General features: G+C 41.9%; 1 protein-coding gene across 1 annotated transcript in view; it reads right to left on the bottom strand.

Moving 5' to 3' along the window:
- RYR2 (ryanodine receptor 2) overlaps window positions 1–25,578 on the bottom strand; it is an 875,416-nt gene that overhangs the window by 413,144 nt on the left and 436,694 nt on the right. The window contains exons 13-15 of the mRNA XM_059715710.1: window positions 20,907–21,090; window positions 17,884–18,019; window positions 15,582–15,677 (exon numbers count right to left, since the gene is read on the bottom strand). Of these exons, the coding sequence (XP_059571693.1) occupies window positions 15,582–15,677; window positions 17,884–18,019; window positions 20,907–21,090 (416 nt within the window). The remainder of the gene's footprint in view (window positions 1–15,581; window positions 15,678–17,883; window positions 18,020–20,906; window positions 21,091–25,578) is intronic.

The following is a 25,578-nucleotide window of genomic DNA, read 5'->3' as shown; positions in this document are numbered from 1 at the left end:
ATATGAAACAGTCTTTATCGCTGCATTTCAAAAAGATGACAGGAAAGATTTAATAAACTTAACACTACCCTTTAATTTCTCTCTTATAGCTATAATATAATTAATAATGGAAAAACATGCAAATCTATGCAAAGAGACAAAGTGGCATTCAATAATTTCAGATAAATTAGACATAGAAACACATGTTGTTCTAGGATATACTCAGTATTATCCATAGAATATTCTTTCCTAGTGGCTCCTGGTACATCTGATTCCAGAACTCAACATTTTCATGCCAGGGTAACAGACAACTCAATAAAGATCAAGTTGCCACCACCTACTAATAGTAAGATAATATCACTTAAAGCATGATTTCTCCCCAAAAATGATTCTGAAAAACTGAAATCAGAGAAAGATATTTTCAATATTTCAATTCATTCCATCATACCAAACATAATGCTGTCAGGATATCATTTGATCATATAATGAGAGTTTAAACCAGGTTCACTTGCTTCATTCCATGAACGTCTTTTTCAAAACCATATTTTAAAGATTTTCACAGAATGAAGCAAGTGAACCTGGGTCAATTTCTAATTATTAGGGTTGTGCGAAGCTTCAGTCCCTGGTTCAATTTGGTGGAGATTCAGCCTTATTCAGTGGCCAAATATCCGAATCTGAATCAAATCAGGAGACCCTTTAATCTCTCCAAATCGAATCGGGACCCTCCAAATTGATTCGGAGAGATTTGGAGATTCAGACATAGACAGCTTTAAATGTTTTTTCTACATACCTCTAGGTAGCAGGGGCTCATGAGGCGCATGTTGAGGCGCATGGAGTGTTCCACAGAAGTGCGGGGAGCTCCCCAGGGCACTCGGCAGCAGACCCAGAAGTGGAGGAGAATCACTTCTGGTCCACTTCTTGGTCCACCGGGGAGCACGCTGGGCCCCCCACACACCTCTGGATTGGCAACTGGTGCCTCCTAGGTCTGCGGTGGCACCCAGGGTCCCCCTGCAGCCGATCACTGAGCCAGGGGGGGAGCACATGGAGGGCCTCCCCACACTCCTTTGGGATGCTCCATCCACCCCAGCATTGCAGCAATCATGAGCCACGTCTGGTACTGTCATGACCCAAAGGTCTGATTTTTTTTTGTGTGTGCTTCGGCACTAAGAATTATCCCCGCAGGTATACAGCTTCGTTGCACGGTGGAGTTCTGCTGCGCAGAGAACCCGCGCGCAGGGAAGTGTTCCCGCCACTTTGCAGCTATCTTTGCAGGGTGCATTTCCTTTGGCACAGAAATGCACGGTGCAAAGGTTTCCCGCTCGCCGTATGCAAATTCGCGCCCCGCAATTGGCTAGTTCTAAATTATTCACACGTGGCGGCTAGTGATTGGCCTGCTAGCCGTATAAGAGGCTTGAGCAGTTTCCGCCCAAGCCAAAGAGGACTCCGCATCCATCTCGTGGGGACTCTGGGTGTGCGCGGCAGGGTAATAGAAACCCTGTGTGTCGCTCAGAGGGGTTTGGCGGCCTGATCCACTGCCCACCTCTTCCCGTCTTCGAACGGAGCCTACTATAAGACGTAACGACGAGTTTAATGCGCGCTTGTCCTGGACATCCAGAGTTTGTCTGCGTGGAGCCTTGCAACCTCCACGTGTGTTCGTGTTTTTTGTTGTAACCGCAACTCAAGCAAGTTCTCAGCCTACACCACGACCATCTCGGTGTAAGTAAAATAATCTTAAAATCAACCGTTACGTGTCTGTGCCTAATTCTAGCTCGGCGCCCGCCCTCTCCGACCCGGCCTGCCCGGGCTGCTGGCCACAGCCCGCGTGCAGAGCGACGAAAGCGACCCGGGGTCAGACCCAGCACGCACAGGTACCTCAAGGTATGTAGAAAAAACTTTTAAAGTTGTGTCTGTGTCTGAATCACTGATTCTCCGAATTAGCATTGAATCTTCAGATATGGATTCGGCCGAATCAAATCAGGGACAGGGATACAAATCAACGAATCAAATCACTGTCCCTGATTTGGCCTGAATCTGAATCCAAATTGAATAGGGCCCACTTCACACACCCCTACTAATTATATGATCAAATGATCTGCTGATAGTATTTCTGCAAGTACCATGCCTCATTCAGTGTGCAGGATGAAAAGTGGAGTGAATGGGGACAGAAGCCCAACTAAGCATAACATAATAGTGTTTGGGTTTTTTCCTTTTAATAAAGGAAAGAAAAAAAGAATGGTGAAGGAAGAAATTTTGAAGAATAAATGAATGACATATGCTAAACCAAGCTGCTACACCCAAAGGCCGCTTTTCTAAATAACAATGTATTACTATAGCAGCTGCATGTACACAGCTGTTGGATCTTCAAGCCTTCCAGACCCCCATTTCTTCCCAGGAGTAAGTGTCCTATATTCATAAAAGAGAAATTTGAATGTACAAGTTGGCCACACATCTATTGAAATACGATGATTTGTTTGTAATAAAAGCAGCTGGACCCATTCCTCTATTTTAGGGCCTGCAGAATACTGATCCAAGTGAAATGTATTTAGTCTCATCACACTTCCACTTAATATAAACATAAATGCATAAAATATCATGAAAATAAATCCAATGCAAATCCCAAGCTTAGGCCATTACTTTTTACACAGAATCCAAGGGTTGAGAGAGAGCTTAAGACTAGGTAAAGACCTTCAAAAGCCAAATGCAGAATCAATCTAAGTAGCACGGTTTTCTGTAAGTGGTGTAGTTTACAGCAGTAGTGAACCGAACGCACGTTTGCCCTTTGAGGGGTAGGGGCAAATCTTAGATGGTTCCACCATTTTTAAACCTGTGTGTATCAAATTTCTGTTACCAGTATAGACCGGTTTTGTGTGCCGAACTTCTGTTCTGTTATGGGTATAGACTGGCTTCTGATCACTTATACTAGTAAAAGTATATCGTCTGGACCTGGCCAAAGGATCACTTAGACTTGTCCAAGAAACAACATGAATTCCTAAATTACCCCTATCAAATGTTATTAAGCTTCTACTTTAAAATCTCCAGTGAAGGAAATTCCACAATTTCCCTAAGCAGCTTGTTCCACTGTCCTGCTGTGGCCACAGTTAGGGAGTTTTTCCTGAGATTTAAATCTACTTTGCTGCAATTTAAATCCATTGCTTTGGAGCCTACTTTCTGCAGCCTGGAAGCAGAGTTATTCTTCTCCATCTTTATGACCTTTCAAAACATATAAAAACTGCTATCATGTCCCTCCTCAATCCCCTTTTCACCAAACTAAATATAACTAGTTCATTCAGCTTTTCCTCATACAGTTTGCATTCTAACATCTTTGTCAATCGCCTCTGCATCTTCTCCAGTTTCTCCACATCCTTCCTAGCATGCACAGCTCAAAACTACACACAATACTCCAGGCCGATGCCTAACTAGCTCAAAGATGAGAAGTACCATTCCCTCTCATGTCTTACATACAATACTTCTGTTACCACAGCCAAAATTGCCACTGAATCACACTGCTGACCCATGCTGAGTCTGTGATCCACTAAAACATCTAGATCCTTCTTAGTAATGTGCTACCTAGGTATTTATCTCCCATTCCTTGTTTTAGCATTTGATTTTTCTTCCATAACCATATGGTAGATGGAGAAAAACATTTTGGGGTGAGGAGGGGTGCTGAATGTGTGCACATGTCCACCCCATACCTGCTGCAGCTGCTAGAAGCTCTAGACTGGACTGCCTTGTGGCCTTACTGCTGCCTGTTCTGGGGGGGCTAAGCCCAGTTAGCACCCCCCTTCTGCTACCTATGTCCATAAGTGCAGCAGATGACAGCTGATAGTGTTGAATTTCATTTTGTCATCAGTAGATTAGTTCTCCAATTTAGTTTCATTCTGAATTTTACTTCAATCACCCAAAATTTTTGCAACCACTCACAGTTTTGACATCTTCACCTGCACAAACAATGGTATAATACAATCAGGTTTTATTAGTCTTGGAGAGAGAGGGTTTATTTTAATGGTTCCTCAAGTAGCTAAAAGAGAGGCCTTCAAGCAAAGCAATTTTCACTCAGACAAAAAAAAGGCACTTCAAGAAGTCATCCAGACCAACACCTTCCTCAAGTATTGTCACTCTCTAAACTTTTCCAGACAAGTGTTTATCTAACCTAGACTTTATAACTTCCAACAGTGGACAGTTTACAGCCTCTCAAGAGGAAATCTGTTTTAGGGTTTAACTACTCTCATAGTTCTTCCTACTATCCAAAGTCTCCCTTGGAATTTAAATCCATAACTACATCTTCTGTCTGGTACAGATATAGAACAATTGAACACTCTCTTTACAACAAACCTTTTCTGCATTTGAAGACTGCTATCAAATCCCTCAAGTCCTCCCTGGAGTAAATAATCCCAGTTCTTCTCACCTTTCCTCATACATTCTATTTCCTAGACCTTCAATTATTTTTTATTACTCCTCTCAGGACTCATTCCAGTTTGCTCATGTCTTACTTGAAGTTCAGTGCCCAAAGCTAGATACAGTATCCCAGGTGAAGCTTAATCAAGTACTGAATGAATTGGAAGAATCACTTCATGTGATTTGGATATGCCAATCTTCTGAAAACACTATTTGTTTTTTTTTTTTTTTTTAAACAATAGTAGATTCATGACTTGTATTCAACCAGTGATCCACTAAAAACCCCAAATCCTTTCCTCTGGTGTTGCAACCTAGCCAGTACAAAACAGGAGAAACATAGAATAAAAATGCGTGTGTTAAAAATAATTTCTACTTTATTTACTCCAAAACAAGTCAGCTGTTTCCTGAAATCATTGTTTGGAGGGTAAGAGATTTTCAATTTACCATTTACACTTTATTATACTACTGTACCTTTAATTTCTTTTTTAAGTGTTAATTCCAGCTGGAGTTTAAGAGTGAGATGCTAAGATGGTCTCAATTTATGCACTGAATAAAAACTATAGCATTGGTGCTGCATTGATCACTATCTTCTGTGATGTTTCAGAGCAAAAGTGGTCCAGCCAACACCTTTTTAGTCAGACAAGTTCCCATTATTTGTGTTTTTATTTTTGCTTCAACAAAGATGTCAAGATCAGGACAAAATAACCATGAGTTTATTTTCCTGTATCAGTTTCTGGTGCATTTACATGTGGTGATTGTGTTTAATCTGATTTGTATACTGCATTACTTATATGCCTACAAACACATGAACAAACATACAAACAGTGTTATATATACTAATTTTTCCAATTCTACAGCAACTTTCATTTAGGAGCAAAAGAAATTAAATATTAGTCCATATAAACCTTGCAACACACCCCCAACTGGCATGTATGGGAAAAGTGAGGTACAGGATAGTTTAGACACCTCCACATACTATGAAGCAAATCACTGAAAGGGCAAGTCAAAGAAATAGCAACTGTTGCTTCTCAATTCTTCATTCTAACTACCAGATCCCTCCCTGATCAGGAAAAAAATAAAATGGAGTTTTCCTAGTATTTTTTGGAAGTCTTTAGTACACTATTTTTTACTTGAGTCTACCTCAAAACAGAAGCTGGCCCAGAGTATGGTAGCCTGCTTATTAATTAGTGCATCTTCTCGTGAACACATAAGTTGAGTGGTCCATACCCTATTATGTTACCAAGATTTATATGTAAATATGTTAGCTTGATTTGATCTATTGTAACTGATTAAACTTTTGGCTAGTGCTGAGAAGCAAAAAATTAAATTGATTTTTTTTTAAGTTACTTTCCCCAGGTTGTACAAAGCCTTTGACTTGTCCTTTTAAAATACATAATCTATTTGAAAAGAAATAAAAATTAAATTAATAATGTGATACAGAAAATTAAATTATTTAAAGAAAGGGCTGAAAACGTTGATATAAGTTCCTCTGCACATCTCTTCACATCCACTGTAATTTCCATAAGCTCTACTGTTTATTCATTTAATACATTTTTTCATTCAAAATTATACTACAGGTATTGATTATACCAGCACTTATGCTAACTGCTGAATTTGACTCAGGGCCTTCAAAGGGTATTCACCTGATAACACCAGAGATATATTAGACCAAGACAGTAAATTGAATTGTTTTTCTCTTCATATTGGCATGAAAAAAAAATTGCTTTTTATCATAAAGTGCTGAAAGAGCAAACAAACCAAACCACTGTTCAACCTTCTCTCTCACTGGCATGTTTCCATGAACAGTGATTGCTCTCACTGAGAGCAGGGTAGTATGCAAGCTAACTTTGATTAGAGGGAAACATCTGAATAATTTATCAAGATGTGCCCTATATGTATGCTTAGCATAGCAGAAACAGGTACTGATCTCTTCAGCTGGGTGAGTAACCCACCTAAGGAGAAAGAAAAGCAGCTTGGGATTCATAGAAATTTGAAAAGCATTCTTAATTAGAATATGAATACAATCATTTTAAAAACATTTATATTCTGAAACATGTTCCAAACCTTGTTTTTTATCATAAAAAAAATCAATCAAAAATTGATAATATTGAAGACCTTTCTGTTTGATCTGCCATAGTAACACCCTGTTGTCCTGTTCTATCCCAGAAACACCCTGAGCTTCAGTATGGTAACTAAGGATGTGGACAGATACAAGACTTAAACCATTTTAAGTAGTGTTTAAATTTCAGGCATCTGGGCATATAATCCAATTCATAGCTGCTATCTCCTGGAATATTTCAAAAGTATATGTGGAAAATCAAGTATTATTTTGAAAAAGTCCTCCTTGAACCAGTTCTGTGTTGCATGCAGACACCCAGCTTTCCATGATTGGTGTCTGGTCAGCCCTCCAGGCATCTCACGTGGCACCACTCCTCACCCTCACTCCCACCCCCACTGCTGACCCCTGCACAGCAACTGGCTACTTTGGTAAAAAGCCAGAACTGCACTGCCCCAACCTGTATTGCCTGCATTTCACCCAGTCTGTGCCATGCCAGGCTGATTTGAATGGTGAGGGTGGTCAGATGCACAGGGAAAGTACCCCTGCTTCTGAGTTCCTGTAGTGTTGGGTGCTTTGTAGGGGCTTCCCAATTTTTTTGTAGTTTTTAAGCCACACTTTCCCCCAAGTTGGTGGCAACAAACCAGGCTTCAGGGCATCCTAGGCTGACTTGGGGGTTGCTAGGCAGATGGGAGGGCTACCCCAAGTTCTGCATTCGCAGGGGCTGCCCAAGGTCTCTACAGTTTTTAAACAACACTTTTCCTCAAGCCATTTCACTCAATTCCTGACAACTGATGCGGAAATCTTGGGCCACCCCCCAAAGCACCCACAACTCCAGGAACCCAGAAGCAGGGGTCCCACCTCTGCCACCTGTCCCCTTACAGAAGCAAGAAAACTCTCTGAGGCAGGCAGGATGAGTCACAGCAGGGATCTGCGTCAGGATATATGTCAGTTGGCCAGAATGTGCACCCTGTAACATAGTAAGAAATCTTTTTAGATTATCAGGAGTGACGATAAACCCAACATTGAAATCAAAAGCCCCGATTCATAGCAAGAAACAGTGCTTCATGGGAAACATTAATCCAAACATAAAGTAAAGATGATAATATCATATCATCTCCACTATCCAATTTTCTGAAATAGCCAGCCATTGTAAAGTGGCAAGCACAAGTAGTACAAACAGTTTTGCAGCAGAATTTCTTAGCAACAAAAAATATATTTTATTTCTGTTAAGCCCCTAGCACAATCAAACCGCACATAAAATGAGTACTGTTTTACACACTACTATTCAGCAATAACTGCATCAAAAAATCCTGCTTACGCAAAGCCTATCTACATAGCTATTGAATACCACAGTTCTACAAAGCAACCCAACTGTTGTGTCTGGATGATCCAGTTACAAAGCAAATCCTGTGTTTATCTTGAGATTCCAGGAGCTAGAGGTACAATACCTTATTTCTACAGCAGCAACTCCAAGCGTATTCACCTAGATCAGGGGTGGGCAAAATGCAGCCTGCGCGCCAGATGAGGACCACCAGGCTATTCTATCCAGCCTGCAGGGCCCCTAAAAATATTAGAAAATTTATATTTATCTGTCCCCGGCTGCCTGTGATGCAGCCCCCGATGGCTTGGAAAAACTCAGTAAGCGACCCTCCACCCAAAATAATTGCCTGCTCCTGACCTAGATGATGCCTTCTGCAGAATCTCCAGACATAGCAAAAAGAAGCTGTACAATAGGCCAGAGAGGGGCTAACCAAGATTAAACAGAGAGGACATTCCTCCTTTGCTACAAGACCCATAGACAGGAAGGAGTGTGCATCCTGGGCCAAAGCAAGCACACCATCGCAGAATCAGAAAGACAAAATTCACCTCCCCCCAGTACCTGGGCCCAAGATTAACAGCAATATAGGGATAAATTAGCCTAAAATCTAACTTGAAGAATGGAAAATACATCCATAAATTCATGGGGGATTATTTGATTTAGAAAGGAAACCATGAAATGGATTGTAAAAAATAAGGAGGTTTAGGGTGGGTAAGTGGAGTCATGTGTGTGGTGGAGGGTGGGGGGGAGGAAGGAGGAATTTTGCATGCTTGGGGAACTTCCTGTGGGTTTTTTCCCCAAAGAGGCTAATGCTAAAAGGTAAGGAAAAAGAGTTGGTTGGAATCTTTGTTGTTTTACATTGGTGCATCCTCCATCCCCCACTTCTTATGAGCCCACTATAAAATGCAGTATCTAATAGCATCACTGAATGGAAAGGGCCCATAGATTCCAATATCCCATTCCAGTTCCCAGACAAAAGGAGTATTAGACTTCTAAATGTGGCAATCACTTACTGGCATCTGCTGGCAGTGAGGAAAAATAAAACAGGTGGAAGTATTCTTGAAGAACTATTCATAGCAATTTCAATCACCCCCCGCTGCATGGCTTGTCAATAGTTGGTAAACATTGTGACAGCTGATCCTAGCTCCAATAGGGAAGACTGTACTAGCACTGACACTGATTGTGAGTATACTCTGTTGGTGTCAGTCAGTACATCTCAGGGACAGAGGTAAGTGATGCATGTACACGTCTCATGATGAAGCTAGGGGAAATATAGACAAATTATTTGCCTTATTTAGCCACGAATATGTTTGCTTCCCTAGCTGGTGATGATCTTTTGAAGGCTACTGAGGCAGCAAACTTAATAATTTTTTATCAGGCAATGGTCTGTGAATGACAGAGCTAATCAAGGCATTCGACAATGGAAGCACATCCTTGACGTATGAATATCAAATCGAAAGGCAGATGAGAACAAAGTGCCTGTGAAATGCAAATGTCACCTCCTCATTTATTTTCAATTTTCTACCATTCTAAATGTCTGTTGAGCACTGTAAAACATGCAGGGCACAAGGGAAAGAATGTTCTCCTAGCATTTCTACATTCAGTTGTCTAAAGACTCCAGTACATATGAAGATATGGCAGAGAAGTAGTGTATTGGTGGGGTAGAGCATGGGACAGAAAGTTCCAATTCTCAAAGGACATCTGTAATCAGTGAAAGGCACATTTAAAAGGCAGATGATCATGCTGCTGCCTATCCATAAAGCATTGTATTGTTTCTGCCACAATAAATAGTGGGTATTATATTATTTTTCATATTACCTCAGAATGCCACACAATAGCAGACAGCTCAAAGAACAGGAATGGTCTACCTCCTACGCTCACACTAAAAGAATAACAAGGATATTAAAACATGTGCCAAACAAATATACTTGGAAAGAAATCAAGCCACTTTTCCCACAATTGGCTACAAGTGTTCTAGCTGTTTGTCCCTTTTCAGCCTGCAAAGCTCCTGAGCCTTTAAACGGTGCAGATTATAGCACAACAGTGAGTAATGCCATTCAGAAAACATTCTTAATAAAAGCAGCTCCAAAAATACATACATATTTGTGTAAGAAAAGGACGTGCTTTGAGAACAAGTATGATCATGGTCTGTATGTGTGCGTACTTACGTACATACACACGCAGGACCACAGATGTCCCAATTATTTGTCCACATACTGAAAGTATGACCAACACTTGACACCGGGCACATCTACATGAGACGCTTACCACACAGTAGACTAATTAGCTGCACAGTAAGCATCTCACATCTACATGTGCAGCCCTATTAGGCTAGAGTAAACTAATTTACTCCACAGCAACACACATGTAGACACTGCGCTGCCTGACTGGGGTGTGAGGGTGCTTCTGTCTGGGGGCTGCCTGCTGGCTAGCCCTGCACTGAAGCAGCCTTGAGCCCCAGCCAGCCCCTCCAAAGCACAATGAGCTGGGGGTAGCAGTCGTGAGCTGACAGGCTGACCCCCAGACTCTCTGCCAGCCAAGGCTGCTCCACCCCAACTCAATGTGCTGCAGTCCCAGGAGCACATGAATATGTAGCAAAACCCCCAGGCTTTTCTTTTTTTTTTTTTTTTTTTAAAAACTTAAAAATACATTCCCTCCCCTTCCCCAACTGTTTCTGACTTTCTCTCTGCCCTCTCAATTCCTTATAAGTAATTATAAGTAGACATAGGTAAGCTAAATTCTTGTATGCTGTTATTGTAATAAGCCCCTTTTTAAATTGTAAATAATGTTCTGTTATGTTTGTATGGATTTTTATTGTTTTATATTGTATTATATTGTATTCCTATCATTTCTGCATCGATTTTTATTGTTTCATATTAATATTGTATAGTTTAGGCCTGTGTCTGTAAAGTTAACCAAAGTAATGTCAAGTAATGCCAAGTTTCCATTTTGTAATGTCAAGCCTCCATCTTGTGTCCCCTGCCCTATACAATAGGGCATGCCCTGTTGTATAGTATGTTGCAACGGTGACTCATACCTACCCCTCCTATGGGAATTGGTTCCTGAATGAATGGGAATTAATGAGGGTGCGTGAGGCATAATGGTAGCAGGCCTCTACTGAATGCCCAGTAACAACCAGACCATCAACTCAATGACCTGATCACTGCTTTGCATCGACTCACCCAGGAACAACAGACCTCACCCAGGAACAGAGACAAAACCCAGCATTTGAAACATAAAGAACCTACAGGAACCAAACATTTGGAAGACGAAGACCCTACAGAAACCAGCAACCCCACCATTGTGTCCCACCAGACATTGAGGACACCTGGATCTCCACGTATGCATCTGAGCAGGACTTGCCCTTGCCTGGGAATGTACTTCCCATAGGAGACACAGGTAGCCCACCCCTAGGGGTGGTAAAGTGTGACCTTGGGACACCCTCTCCATCTGGACCAGCACTACGCCATGCCACCTATCCACCCAGAGGCCCTGCCAGTGACCCCGCCTCTGGACAACACCTTGCTAAAGAAGACCCTGACTGGCCATCAAGGATTCTCAGGCTAGGAATAGGTAGCTATCACCCACCTTCTTCCTCCAAGCAAGGGACCTGAACTCTTGCTCTACATACTTGGACCTCAAATCCCTCTATTAATCCTTTTCTTTTCTGCTACCATTGTACGGGGGTGGGAAGCATGAGCGTTTGTGCATGTGTGTGGGAACCAATAACTTTGTGGGGCTGTGTAGTGTGTTGCCTGTTTAATAAAACAGTTATTTACAAACCCTGAGTTGGGTTTTTGTCTTACTGACCTCCTGGCCCTGCTCCAATCTCTGCTCTCTGCCCCTCTAACCTTCGTTCTCTCTTTCTCTCTCTCTCTGTCATTTTGGCTCCCTCTCTGCCACCTCCAAAACCCCAGCTCTGCTCTCCTCTAAACTCTGACTTTTACCACCACTTCTGCCCCACCACCCCTTTACCTCTTGCTCCACTGTTCCTCCTTGGTGCTGCCTGGGTTTCCTCCCCCAGCTCCACCACCCACTCTGCTGTCTCCAGCCCTGGCTTTTTCCCCTCGCTTCCACCCCAACACCAGGTGACCCCGAGTAACCCTGGGGCCAAGTGATCCAAGTAACCCTGGCACCAAGTGACCCCAAGTAATCCCAAGTGCCCCCTAGTTTTAAGACACACAGCCACCACCAAAGTGCATGTTTGTGTGTATGTGAATGTGTGTGTGAACCCATAGTGTCATATGTGTACCTTATGTGTGTATATATAATTCTGTATCATGCCCTCCTGTCTAACAGTGCAATATTGAGATCCCATGTGTTGATCTGGCGTGTGTCAAGTCAACAAAGACATGCACCTGGAAGCAATAAACTCCAAAGTGATAAGCTCTGAAGTTTATTCACAGGCATTAATATGCATCTCTAGATGCACCCGCTGAGTGTTGTGCCAATTTACTTCCTATCCTGAAGTAACTTATAGGTCCTACACACCTCTCAATGCTACAGTGCTTCAATACTATTGCTGATCTCCCTGCTACTGCTCAACTCATATGGAGTGCCATTATGAGTAAACCTGAATATGCCATTATATGTGCTAAAATAAGACCATCACACAAAAGATGCCATAATTTATTAAATAAGTACATGTCATGTTTCAGGTATTTAAGCACAATAATCCTGTTATAGACAACTGTAATATAACCTATATATAAGACATTTCTTCATAACCCAACCCCATGAGTGTTTGGAGTAAATCCTTGTGCATGAGGGTTAATCTACCTTCTAATCATTTATCTTGTCTCATTGAACTATTATGCTTTAGAAGCCAAATTGCACCCAAAAGCCTAAGTTAAAAAGGTTAATATGATGAAGTTAACCAAAAGTTAGAAAGTATCAGAATTAGTTTCCAATACAGTTTCAGTGCAGTTTCAGTGCAGATTTCTGGTGCATAGATATTATGACAGTCTTTAATTGCATGGCCACATACTACTACTTTTTCCAAAGGGCTAGGCTTCTTTTTTTTTTTCCTATTATCAGTTTAAAAATCAAATTTCTAAACAACTTGTCAACAGCTGCAGACCAAAAGCAGTTGTGGCTTTCCTTTGCTAATGATGAATGGCTTTTGCCATTGGTGCAACTTGTGCTTTGGTGATGGGAGGAAATGTGGGCACAGACAGTTTAAGCAATGGCAGGGGAAAGAGTCCAAAAAGCTCAGAAGTTTCAAGGTAAAAAAGCACTACCATGTGTATATCTTTTTCAATTTGTTTTTATCCGTTTTATCCCTTTCTTAATTAAGGGAGTTGAAATAAGCACATCAAACACCTTTGTCAGGGAGAAGAGATATTTAAATTAAACTCTGTGCTCCTATTTGGGAGATAATTTAATAGACTAGTGCATGCAAAAAAGTGTTATAAGAAAAGACAAAGACCTATTGCACTGATTACTTCTAATATAGCTTCCCCAGTTCACCTGATTCTTTTAAGTTATTCATTAAAGAACTCATTATCTCAGATCAAACATATTTGGTTCCATTTTGCACATGGAAGTAGGCTTGAGCACAACTAAAAGTGTGAAATAAATTACCATAAAGAAAGTGGATATTAAGGTATATATTATTTTCTTATGATAAATAGTTTTATCTAAACCAGTGCACCATGGATAAAACTACAAGTGAAATAGAAAGGTTATAGTATTTTGTATTTATTTTGTCATATAAGCAAAGCATTTCAGTTCAATATTGTGGCTGTCAATATGAAAACCATCCATGGAAAACAGTCAAAACTCTATCTTAAATGGACTTAGTGACTCCTCCCAAAATCCCAGTCCCCGGATGCTACCACCCAGCTACCAGAAAAAAAATCATCCCAGCACATTATCAGGGTAAGCAGCAGCAAAATTTAAAAATTTATATTTAAAACAGAAAAATCAGTTTTTACAGCAGCAACTTAAAAGAGAACTTAATCATCAGTTCCTAAATCAACAAACTCACTTCTGACCACTGACATAGGATACATTGCACAAAAAAAATCTTTTTATGGTACTTGTCTATCATCCATCTACTGAATCAAACTGAACAAGGTAGAAACTGGCAACAAACGAGACATTTTTCTATCAAACTTTTAAAAACCGTAGCTTGATAATAAGCGAATCCTATTTTTAAAAAAAAATCAGTGGGAGCCACATTTTGCAAGTGAAATATGTATCTTTTAAAGTGGTCCCCATATTCCCAGGGCATATTAAACTTATAAAATACTTACCTTGTAATATTTACTTTAGCTTATATATCAAGCTACCCATATCAATGGAAACAAGTTACTTACCTGGGAAAACTTCTACACATATTGTTTAAGTCCATGGAAAATATGCAAACCAAAACCAAGATATTTTGAGGATATGAAAAAATAATTAAAATATCAAAACAAGAATTCAACATCAAATTTAAAATAAGATTTCATTTGACTTTAAATATGCTGACAGAAATAACTATCCCAATATTCAAAGTCAAAAGATTGAAAAATGAATGCTTTTTGACACAAAAATGAGGATCCAATAGTTTGAGCCATCTGACAGCCTTACATTTAATGTGCATGTTATCCTGGAAAACAACATACAACTTCTGAAAGTATCATACACTACAAGTGCTACTTTAAAAACAGAGGTTTGCTGTCATATCATTCTGATTAGAAGCTATTCATGTGCCAAAGCATTTTGAAGTAGTTTGTGTATCACCGAGAGTGTCTTTTCATAAGAAAGGTACTTTCCATATAGCTCAACGGAAAAATCTTTACACATAAAGATAGTGATTTCTGTATAACTTTCTGCAGTGATATAAATTCACCAGTGTCTTTGAGTTGTTGGATGAGTGATTTGAAGCCTATAAACCTTGGGAATGCCTCTAATCTGAGTCAGTACAATAACAAAGGTTTTATCATCATGTGAGAAATGTGAGAATTCTTTAAGCCTTTAGAAAATCTTCTTTCCAGGCTAAGTGAGACTAAATCAGTCACTAGATAGGAAATCTTCAAGGAAAATTCAAATATTATAAGAAGTGCATTAATGACTCAGAAGGTGGCACTCTTCTCCATATCACAACTAACCCAATGCATTCTTTCAAGACAGAGACAGAAAGCAACTGATAACAAAAAGGCAATCTTTTAGATGAGCTATATTTATTAGAAGAAACAGAAGCATTTTTCACAGGAGCAATGGGTATATTTTGACTCCAACTATAATGTATATAATTTGTTAAATGTTATATAGTTACGTGTGTGCACATTTACTGCACTAACACAGAGAGAATGAACATACTTAAAAGACCACCACAATTATTTAAGAGAGATACACAGTATAAATATAAGGCATCTACTATTATCTTTAGTTTGACTGAATTTCTAGAACAAATGCAGATTTTGAAAGGAAGGGTTAGGTACTAGCACTAGAGGTATAGATGGTGAAAAGGGCATCTTAAAAAGAAATGTAAATGGAAAAGTAACATTTTAGATTTAGATCTTGTTTGCTTGTATTGCAGAATGGCAATGATAATATAACCAGATGACAAGGCTCAGATGTTTATTTTTAGTCCACATTAAATTCCAAATCAGAGAGACTCAAAAAGAAACACTGAATTCCAATGTTGATCAAAGGATAACACTGTGATGGGTAGAAATATGAGTTTCATGACGTCAACCCATCCTCTTATAAGCACACATGACCCTACTCAACGGAAAAGATAAAAATCTTCAAAATAATATGATTAAATAAACACTTTGTCAGTTCTGCATAAGAAAAAAAACTGTCAAAAACAAGTGAATAGATTACTGAGGAACATACCAGAGGAGGCTTCTAGTCTTTCTAATCTGCTGATCAACCAGTCAAGAGAACCAGAAAATTGAGCACAGTTCTTGCGATTCCCTCTAATCAGAGCCGCTAGTATAAAAAGAAAAAACAGAAAAAAGGAATCATAATTATTAGATTACCTAGGTCAATTAACAGTTTTATGAATTATGGGGTGAACCATGACCCAGTCAATCAACTGGATGCAATTATCTCTATTGAAGAAGTAAAGTTTGTTGGATTCCAGTGCCATCAAATTAAACTTCATTTTAAGTATTTCACTTTATCTAGAGCAGGTGTTGTCAACCAGGAGTACGCATACCCCTGGGGGTACTTAGAAAAGCACTAGGGGGTACACATGGGTGGGTGGGGACAGAGCACCACCATCTACCACTCTGCACCGCTGCCTCCCAGGACCAGGGCCGGGAGGAAGAGGGCAGCAGGTCCCCTCTGTTGGCCACACAGCTGCCACCCAGCCAGCTGGCCAGATGCAGTGGTGGGGGAGCTTGCATACAGCAGTGGAGGAGCTTGCATGCAGCTGCCACCACCACCCACCACCCTGCACCGCCACTGTGTGCAAACCCCTTGCCCTCCCCCCCACTCCCTGCTCTGCCAGAAGTGTAGCCAGAAGGGGTACACTCCTTAAAAAAGGTTTAAAATCCCTGATGTACAGCTTATGATTGCTTCCATAGATGCATTCTTAAATATCAAGACTCTTTTTCAACATCATAAAGTATAAGTCCACTGCTATTGTCATAGAAATTTCCCTGGTGCCTTGCTGCTCTACTGATACGTACTGATAGGAGAGACTGGGAAGGGTGGATGAGAACACAAACATACAGGGTGACTAAAATTTACCTTGAACTGGTACAATCAACAGAATACATAATTTAATGTTCAGGAAATGATAGTTAGGCTTTTGGACAAGGCAGTGAGAAGGAACGGAAGGAGGTTGTAGAAGTCCTGCCTTTTATGCCCTTAGTTGAAAGCAGAAGGACACTCACACTGTATGCATTGCCAATGGGTTTTATTGACAAAAAGCTTCTGACTCAAGTGCATTAGACACACACACATACCGGTAGCAAATATGTATTTGTACAGCACTCACAAAAGAACCATTTTTTCTACCTAAAAAGTGTGTCAGGGATGAACATTTCCCTCCGGTGCGTGGAACAGTACCAATTCCTGTCCTTGTGCCAGCTTCCATACACAAGTCTGCCAATGCATGATTCTTCACCTGAAACCACCTTACCTATTTTGTACAGAAGAAATTATTGAGCATGCAGAGAGGCAGTATGGTCAACTGGCTGAGGAGACCTGCATTTGGATGTAGATCTGCCATTAGTTCACTGTATGATGTTGGAAGGTTACTGAATCATCCCCGTTTCTCAGCTGCTTGCACACGTTTCTAAGCACTTTGGCAGTTACAGACAAGAAGTGCTAAGCTTTACTGTTGTGCTTATTAATCACGTTATATTGCTTTAGGATTGTTTATGTTAATTTGTTTACATTAAGAACTATGTTTTGTCTTCCAGGCTTGTGACCTCAGTATGATGTAAAGCTAAGTCTGCAGAGGTTAAAAGCCAGTATACCACCAAGCTATCTGGTGGCATGGGGAAAAAAAGAAACCAAATACCTAATGGTCTGTAGGCAATCTATGTTTCCTTATTATCATGTAACAAACTCACTGTAAAAAATAATGGGCCTACTAAACCCTCATTTATAAGCAGTCCACTGAATCTGTTGATAATTTTACTGCAGGTCAGGTAAACACCACAACTGATCAAGAAGCATAGAGACAAGCTTGGGGACTGTTTTGGCAGTAATAAAAAAGGTACATAAGCCAGCACTTAAAACAAAGATGCAGAAGAGAAGCATCTCTAATGTTACAGAATTTCTTAAAACATGAATCTTAATGATTGCATAATATTGGAAAGTCTGAAATGACAGCTTTACATATATACTTGAGTTCTGTTTTCTGTCATAAGACTCAAGTTTTTGTAAGGCTTCAGGCTTCCCTCCAAAACCTCAGGCCTCTCACTGCTGCAACTATGAAAGTAACTTTGAAGGGAAAAGATCAGTTTCTTGAATCCAAGACTCATTTGTTTTGAGTCTCTGAGTTATGCTATTATTCTCCATCTAAAAGGGTGAGTTTATTTTATGTACTTGCATTATATGGCACTAAAGTATTTTTACACCAGAGGATCTACATAATATCAATACTTTTTCATTTCAGATATTCTTTTCAACAAAATGTTTTTTAACTTAGCAAATCCCCATCACCCACAACGTGTCTTACCTAATAACTCATACAAAGAGTTTAGAATAGATTTCCAGGTCTCTCCTGCTTCCTTCCCAGCTACATCAGCAAAGTGAGCTGCACTGCTGTAAACATGTAAGCGATCAATACATTCAAGAACAAGGTTGATCATACCCTAGAAAGATAAGGAGTATTGTCAAAGAATAAGGTATGCCTAACATGCAAAGATATGCAATAAAGACTAGGGAAAAGATTATGACAAAGAAGTAATACATTTGAAACCCCAGAAGGCATGCATGCAACTAGAACACTAATTTTAAGGGAAAAGTTATTTAAAAAATAATGAAGAATATAATTAGTGCTTTGATACTTAATATATTAATCATATGAGACTCTCAGAGTAAAACAAATACCTAAGTTCCACACCAAAATATGATATATGTCTCAGGTATCTGGATGTATCTTAATCCTAAGCAAATGAATGGTGTCAATGAAGGACTGCATATTCCTTCACTGACATGCATATGCTTAAATATATGCCTGAATCTTCACACAATTCTTTAAAGAAGGATTGAGCTGATGAATTTATTATTACAGTACATATGAATTACACTTAAAAGGAACATATGAAGTCCTAATTTAGAGAATCTGACTGCTCGCCCAGTGCCTGTTTTTTTCCCCTAATCAACATGTGAGAAAAAGGCCCTCAACTTACATTTGCATACAAGGAAACCTCACTAAACACATTGTCTGTCATTACACTGATGCCAAAAGCAACATGTGCTCAGTAATAGAAACTAACTATGAAGTTGATTAAACAGCCAACCCTGAGTATAACTAAAATGCATGGGCCATATTGGGCTAACATACATAGCACAAGCATAGGTTAGTGAAGACTTTCAGAATAAGATATATTGCAGTGCCCATTGCATTCAGTTCCCCTCAGCACTGGCTCTCTCTCAAATCATGGTGAGCCACTACAATGAATACATTTTTACTACTTCTTTACTCCCATAGCTGAACTGAGCCTCTCTTTCCCATTTTCAATTATTCCTGTTTTTTCACCAACTTTAAGGCTAAGGACAGACATTCAAAAAGCCTGAGCCTGAAATGATTCAATGTTTGTAGGTTAGTCTAACCTGGCTAGGCTAAACCAGTTTGTAACTGTACAGACATCCCCTCTGGACTGAAGAAATGCAAACACATGTCTGCAGTGGCTCAGGCTAGAAGCTGGGGGGGGGGGGGTGCTACAGCAGCCCTCCCTTCCACAATGCTGGAAGGAGGGCATAACCAGGCCCCGGCACGATGCTCTGATTAGGAAGGGGTTCCCCGCTCCATTGTGAATAACAGAGTATTGAGTTACACAGCAGGGAGTTACACAGGGAGTTGATAACAGAGCATTTATCAGCCCATCAAACAAAACAAGTCTCTCTCATTAGTTCAAGCTCTTCTTAAACAACTTTTTGCAAGGAAGGAATGGAAGGACATGACCAGCTACCAGTTGATTAGCCCCCAAAAGCCCTAAGCTGACATTTTCCTGTCTGCCTTTGTCCTGTCTCCCACAGCACAGACTGTATCCAGAATGTGGTACACTAGCTAATGCTGAGAGGGGTCTGTGTAAGGCAGAGGGTAAATGCTGCTTGAGCAGGTAGTGGTGAGGGGAGGTGGGGGAGCAGGGGGAAGCCAGGCAGATGCCTGCAGTCTCTGCCAGAGCTCCAGCCAGGGAGCAGAGGGACAGGGCCAGCTCTGCTGTGGACCAGAGTGCCCAGCCCAGAGAGAATGCCGGGATGCGGGGTGGCTCACTTAAACCAGGAAAGGGTGTGAGACAGACATTGCATAAACCAGTTTGACCCAAATCAGTTAAGTCTGATACTACTACATTCAACCAGGTTTATCTCAAACTGGTTTCAGCCATTTTCGAACTGGTTTATATACATGGAACATCTGTTCTGTTACAGGTTTAAACCAGTTTCTAATCGCTTAAACTGGTTTATGTGTAATGTCTGTCCCTAGCCCAAATGTCTGGCAAACATCAAAGGGGGCCCCAAACAGTTTACCCAGAATTCCTCTGTTGCCCCTCTCTCAGCCTGTTGTACATGATTAGCATGGTCCTGACTGCCATGAAGTAGAGCTGGACCAAACTGCCCTGCACCTCATTTGCATATATATTTTTGGAGGATCCCATGACTTATGCCAAGATCACCTGGTTCCAATTGTGTGTGGGGTCTTTTTTTTTTTTTTTTTGGGGGGGGGGGTGGTATCCAGGGTACACACACACATACTGAGCAGTGCTGAGCTGTGGGGTCTCCATGGCTTGAAATGCTGTTGACCCTGCTAGGTCCCAGCCCAATGAACTATATGGTATATCATGAGCCTTTGGCTTTGAACTAATAACACATAGGTTGCACTATGTGTTAGTAGGTATTCCCACCTACAAGTGCAGCACAGGCCCAGAAAAGACAGCATCTTAATTGGGCCTGGCTCTGCAGCATCTGTATAGATTGGGCGCTTTAGTGAGGCTTTTTTGGCACGTCTATGTAATAGCTGATTGAATCAGCTTTAGCTAAAAGCACCAAAAAGCCCAACTGAAGTGCCCAATCTATATAAATGCTACAGTGCCAGGTTGAAGTAATGTGCTGCTATTTCAGGTAGAGCACTTTTATTTTTTAATGTCTGCAAGCAACAGATATGACCTAAGTGCATAAGGCTATCCAGTGAAAGAATGAGAAAGCTACCAGCCTCTCCTGGCAAAACAGAATTGCCATCCAGATTCATATATAGCTTCTCATTCACAAAATGAAACAAGTACAAATCACCCTAGATGAAATAGGATTATATTCTGAAGTGAGATGCCTACTTTTTTGAACTATGAAAGAGAACTTAGACACCTGAAATGTGGACTAGGATCTGGGCCTAGATATTTAGAAAAATGGAGTTTCCCATGTAATATCTACTATATCCACCAAGCTATCCAGCTTAAAATCACTGGAAAAATCAAAGCTTGTAAAAAAAACTATTAGCACACACATCACTGGAAGTATATGAGAAAGAAAAAAAATTACCTCTTCCTGGAAGAGATTCTGTCGATTTTTCAATGCTCTTAGCCTGTTTTGTTTGTCTTCATGCTCTAAATGCTCATCAGGTGGGTGAAAGTAGCCAATCAGGTCCTGAAGGCTTAGGCTGACTGACTCAATAGGCAAGTCAACCGTGGAAGACTTTGCTTTCTTGCTGAGAGCATCAAGGCCCCTAAAATGAAAAAAGTCTTGAAAATTACTAATTTGTTATAAAAAATTAAATATTTTAAAAGAAAATCTGGGTTCCTGACTGAAGGTTAAAAAGAAGTGATGTCCCTCCAAGAGTCTAAATGCATTTTCAACAGCCTCTGTCATCAAGGTTAGTGTCACTGTCCTTTCAGTACTCCTTCCCCCTACTACGAGCCAGAGGCACTGGAAAAAGGAGCTAGTAAAGGAGACAGGTATTAGTTTTACTATACTTGAAATACCCAAAAAAGACCCTCTTTGGTTTTCCCCCACATTTGGGGTAATGAAAGAAAAGCAAGGGGCAAAACAAAGGAAGACTAACTTGTAAACCTGCTCATCGCATCATCCCACATTTCTCCCTCTAATGAGGAACTAGAACTGTAAAACACTTCTGAAGTTATTAATCTCTATAGGCACAGAAAGAATAGGAACTGAAGAATAAAAAGGTTTTTTTGATGAGAATAGATAACTCAATATTTAAATATATGTGGAACATGTACATGCCTGACTTACAACGCCCATGTTCCTTCTCCCATAGAAAATCACTTATTTCAGCAAGAGTGAGATTGTATCTTATTAGACTTACCTCTTCACTTTCTATGTAGCTCTAAAGACTTGTTTTACCAATATGCCTGAAAAAATACCCAATTTTCATCATGTGAGCAGTTCCACTGCAGCCAGAATACGCTCACTGTAAAGACCAATGCATGGCTAGGCAGCTTATTGAATAGGATTTAATTATGTGTTTAGATAAAACAGTTTTACTAGATTTCCTTATTTTATTTAAATAAATAGAATGAAAACCCTGTTTGTAGAATGCTAATTAATAGTACTTAATCTATTTACTTCCCCACGCAGAAGAGTGGCTAAGTACAGACATTCATGGAGCTTAGGGGGAGGTTAGATAACATTAAAAATGGTCATCTGATCTTACTTAGTTTGCCCAGGTATGGACCTTACACTTAGATCGCTAGTCACATGGACTTAAGTGCAAACTGTACAGAAATTTGGCACACATAGACCAGTCTAAAAATGGCAGAACCCTGTCTAAGATAGACCTGGATCGATGTGCACTCAGGTAAGATTGATCTAAGTTAGATTGATGAATCAAACTTCTGTACAGTTCCCAGCGCAGTCCCAGGGGTGGAAAAAGTCAGCCACTGGTCTCAGTCCTGGGGCTGCACTTCTCCTACCAACCCCCTGTCACAGGACTATTTTTAGACCCTCACCCCCTCATCCCTTCCCCGCCCTCCCCCACTTGTGGACTGGCCAGCATCCCCCCAACTTCAACCCCCAATCTAGTGAGCCTAAAAAAGTGCAGTGGTCCCAGGAAGCAGAATAGGCCTTCCAGAAGGCCAGAGAAGCCTTATGCCACTCCACAGTGTTTTATACCTCAGAGTTCAATGAACCATGTATTGTACAGGCTGATACATGAAATATGGCATTAAAAACAGTATTATGTCAAAGGAAAGAGGGGACGAAGTTTCCCATTACTTATATAAGCCGGAAACTACACCCAAAAGAAAAAGCATATGTCACGGGCAGGGTCCTACAGGAGGGCTGCGATCTCCTTAAGGCCCCTTTCTCCGTGCCAAGTCAGCCCAAGGGCACCCTCTAATTCTCACCCGCCACGTCTTTTATGTTTAGATAAGTTTGGGAAGCTGCCTTATGCCCTCTTGGTCACTTCTTGGTGTTGGTTCAGACCCTGTGGTTTCCCGGGCCCCTTATGGGTTATCACTCTATGATGGGTGCTTCAGGGACACCCTAGCCTTAAGGGCTATGCATGGCTCCAACTACCCCTTATACCACACCCCAAGCCTCGCAGCTGGAATAGACGTTGGTCTGTCAAATATACACTCGCCCTCTCTGGGGTCCTCTCCGTAGCTCTGCCCTCTCTCAGGGATCCTCTGCAGCGCCGCCCTCTCTCTGGGGACTTCACAATAACACCGCCTTCTCCACAATGCTGCCCCTTTCGATAATACTGCCCCCTTCTCTGGCGCCCCTCAGTACTGCTGCCCTCTCTCAGGGCCTTAAGTGCTGCCCCCTTCTCTGGGGCCTTCTCAGGAACGCTGCCCCTCTCCTGGGGCTCTCCGTGCCCACACTGGGCCTTCTCGGTAAAGCCGCCCTGTCTCAGGGCTTTCTCAGTAAAGCCGCCCTGTCTCTCGGCCCCACCACACTGCTACCCACTTTCTCCGGGACTCACCGCACTGCTACCCCCTTCTCCGGGGTTTACCGCAATGCTATGTCCTTCCTCAGGGTTCACCGCAGTGCTACGCCCTTCCTCAGGGGCTCATCATGCCCGCACTGGGGCTTCTAAATAGTGCCCCCTCTCTGGGGCTGGGGTCTATGCACCCCGTACGCCGTGCCCTTACTGGCATTGGGGTCCCCACACTACTGTGGGTCCCCTATGAGGCCTCCTTCAACCCCTAATAGCCTCACCCAAATCACCGGTGTAACAACAACAAAGCAAAACACAAGCCCCTAGGCTGTAACATAACTTAAAGCCACCTGGCTAAAACCATGTTGCTCAGACATCTTAGAGCTGCCATCCTTTACTCAGTTTAAGCTGTACCTGCGGTCCGGCTTCATCTCGTATCCTGGCCTAGGAGCTCCTGCCTCTCTGGCTGCTGGCAGGGAACTGCCCTGGGCTCAGCTCCTGAGCTTTATAAGAGCCAGGCCCTGCCCCTTACAGCCAGCTGACCGCTGGCAGATGTGGTTCGTTTGCTGACTCCAGCTGCCCTGGCAACCAACAGCTGGGCTCCTTATTCACTGCTAGGGCTTTTTCTATAGCAGTTTCTCCTCTATAGAAGCAAGGCACCTCAGAGCTCTGCGACAGCATATTCTACCTTTGAGAAGGAACATTTCACCATCAAGTGAGTGATAAAGATGTTCCAATATTATTTGTTAGGCTGAAGGTTCACCTTGGATCATGCCCCTTTATATTGGTTGCAGTCCATGAAAAAGGACAATGCAAGACTGACAAGATGTACACTAAAGCAATTATACACATGCTCCAGGAGGTGGGGGGGCTTTAATTAGAGTGGCTTCAAGAGCCACTCATAGATTCATAGGTGTTAGGGTTGGAAGGGACCTCAACAGATCATCAAGTCCGACCCCCTGCATAGGCAGGAAAGAGTGCTGGGTCTAGATGACCCCAGCTAAATGCCTATCTCTCCTCTTGAAGACCCCCAGGCTAGGGGAGAGCACCACCTCCCTTGGGAGCCCATTCCAGACTTTGGCCACTCTAACTGTGAAGAAGTTCTTCCTAATGTCCAGTCTAAATCTGCTTTCTGCTAGCTTGTGGCCATTATTTCTTGTAACCCCCGGGGGCGCCTTGGTGAGTAAAACCTCACCAATTCCCTTCTGTGCCCCCGTGATGAACTTATAGGCAGCCACAAGGTCGCCTCGTAACCTTCGCTTGCGGAGGCTGAAGAGGTCCAGGTGCCCTAGTCTCTCCTCATAGGGCTTGGCCTGCAAGCCCTTAACCATACGAGTGGCCCTTCTCTGGACCCTCTCCAGGTTATCCACATCCCTCTTGAAGTGCGGCACCCAAAATTGCACGCAGTATTCCAACTGCAGTCTGACCAGCGCCCTATAGAGGGGAAGTATCACCTCCTTGGTTCTGTTCGTCATGCCTCTGCTGATACACGATAAGGTGCCATTAGCTTTCCTGATGACTTCGTCACACTGCCGACTCATGTTCATCTTGGAGTCCGCTAGGACTCCAAGATCCCTTTCCGCTTCCGTGCCACCCAGCAGGTCATTTCCTAGGCAGTAGGTATGCTGGACATTTTTCCTCCCGAGGTGCAGCACTTTGCATTTCTCCTTGTTGAATTGCATTCTGTTGTTTTCTGCCCACATGTCCAACCTGTCCAGGTCTGCTTGTAGTTGTTCCCTGCCCTCCGATGTGTCCACTTCTCCCCACAGTTTTGTGTGATCCGCAAAGTTGGACAAAGTATACTTCACTCCCTCGTCCAAGTCGCTGATGAAGACATTGAAGAGTATCGGTCCAAGGACCGAGCCCTGCAGGACCCCACTGCCCACACCCTTCCAGGTCAATACCGACCCATCTACTACGACTCTCTGGGTACGGCCCTCTAGCCAATTCGCCACCCACTGGACCGTGCATTCATCCAAGTCACAGCCTCTTAACTTGTTCACCAGTCTGGTGTGGGATACTGTATCGAAGGCCTTCCTGAAGTCTAAGTAAACGACGTCAACCCCTACTCCTGCGTCCAGGTGTTTTGTAACATGATCATAAAAAGAGACTAGATTAGTCAGGCATGATCTACCTGCTACGAACCCATGCTGCTTTCCCCTCAGCATAATTTTTCCTGCCGGGCTCTCGCAAATGTGTGCCTTGATAATTTTTTCAAAGACTTTGCCTAGGATGGAGGTGAGACTGACCGGCCTATAGTTGCCTGGGACCTCCTTCCTCCCCTTCTTGAAAATGGGGACCACATTGGCCCTTTTC

Source organism: Alligator mississippiensis, chromosome 1 (genome assembly GCF_030867095.1).
Source record: "Alligator mississippiensis isolate rAllMis1 chromosome 1, rAllMis1, whole genome shotgun sequence".
NCBI lineage: Eukaryota > Metazoa > Chordata > Crocodylia > Alligatoridae > Alligator > Alligator mississippiensis.
Note: the sequence above shows the minus strand (reverse complement) of the source record. Positions and strands in the feature narration are given on the sequence as shown.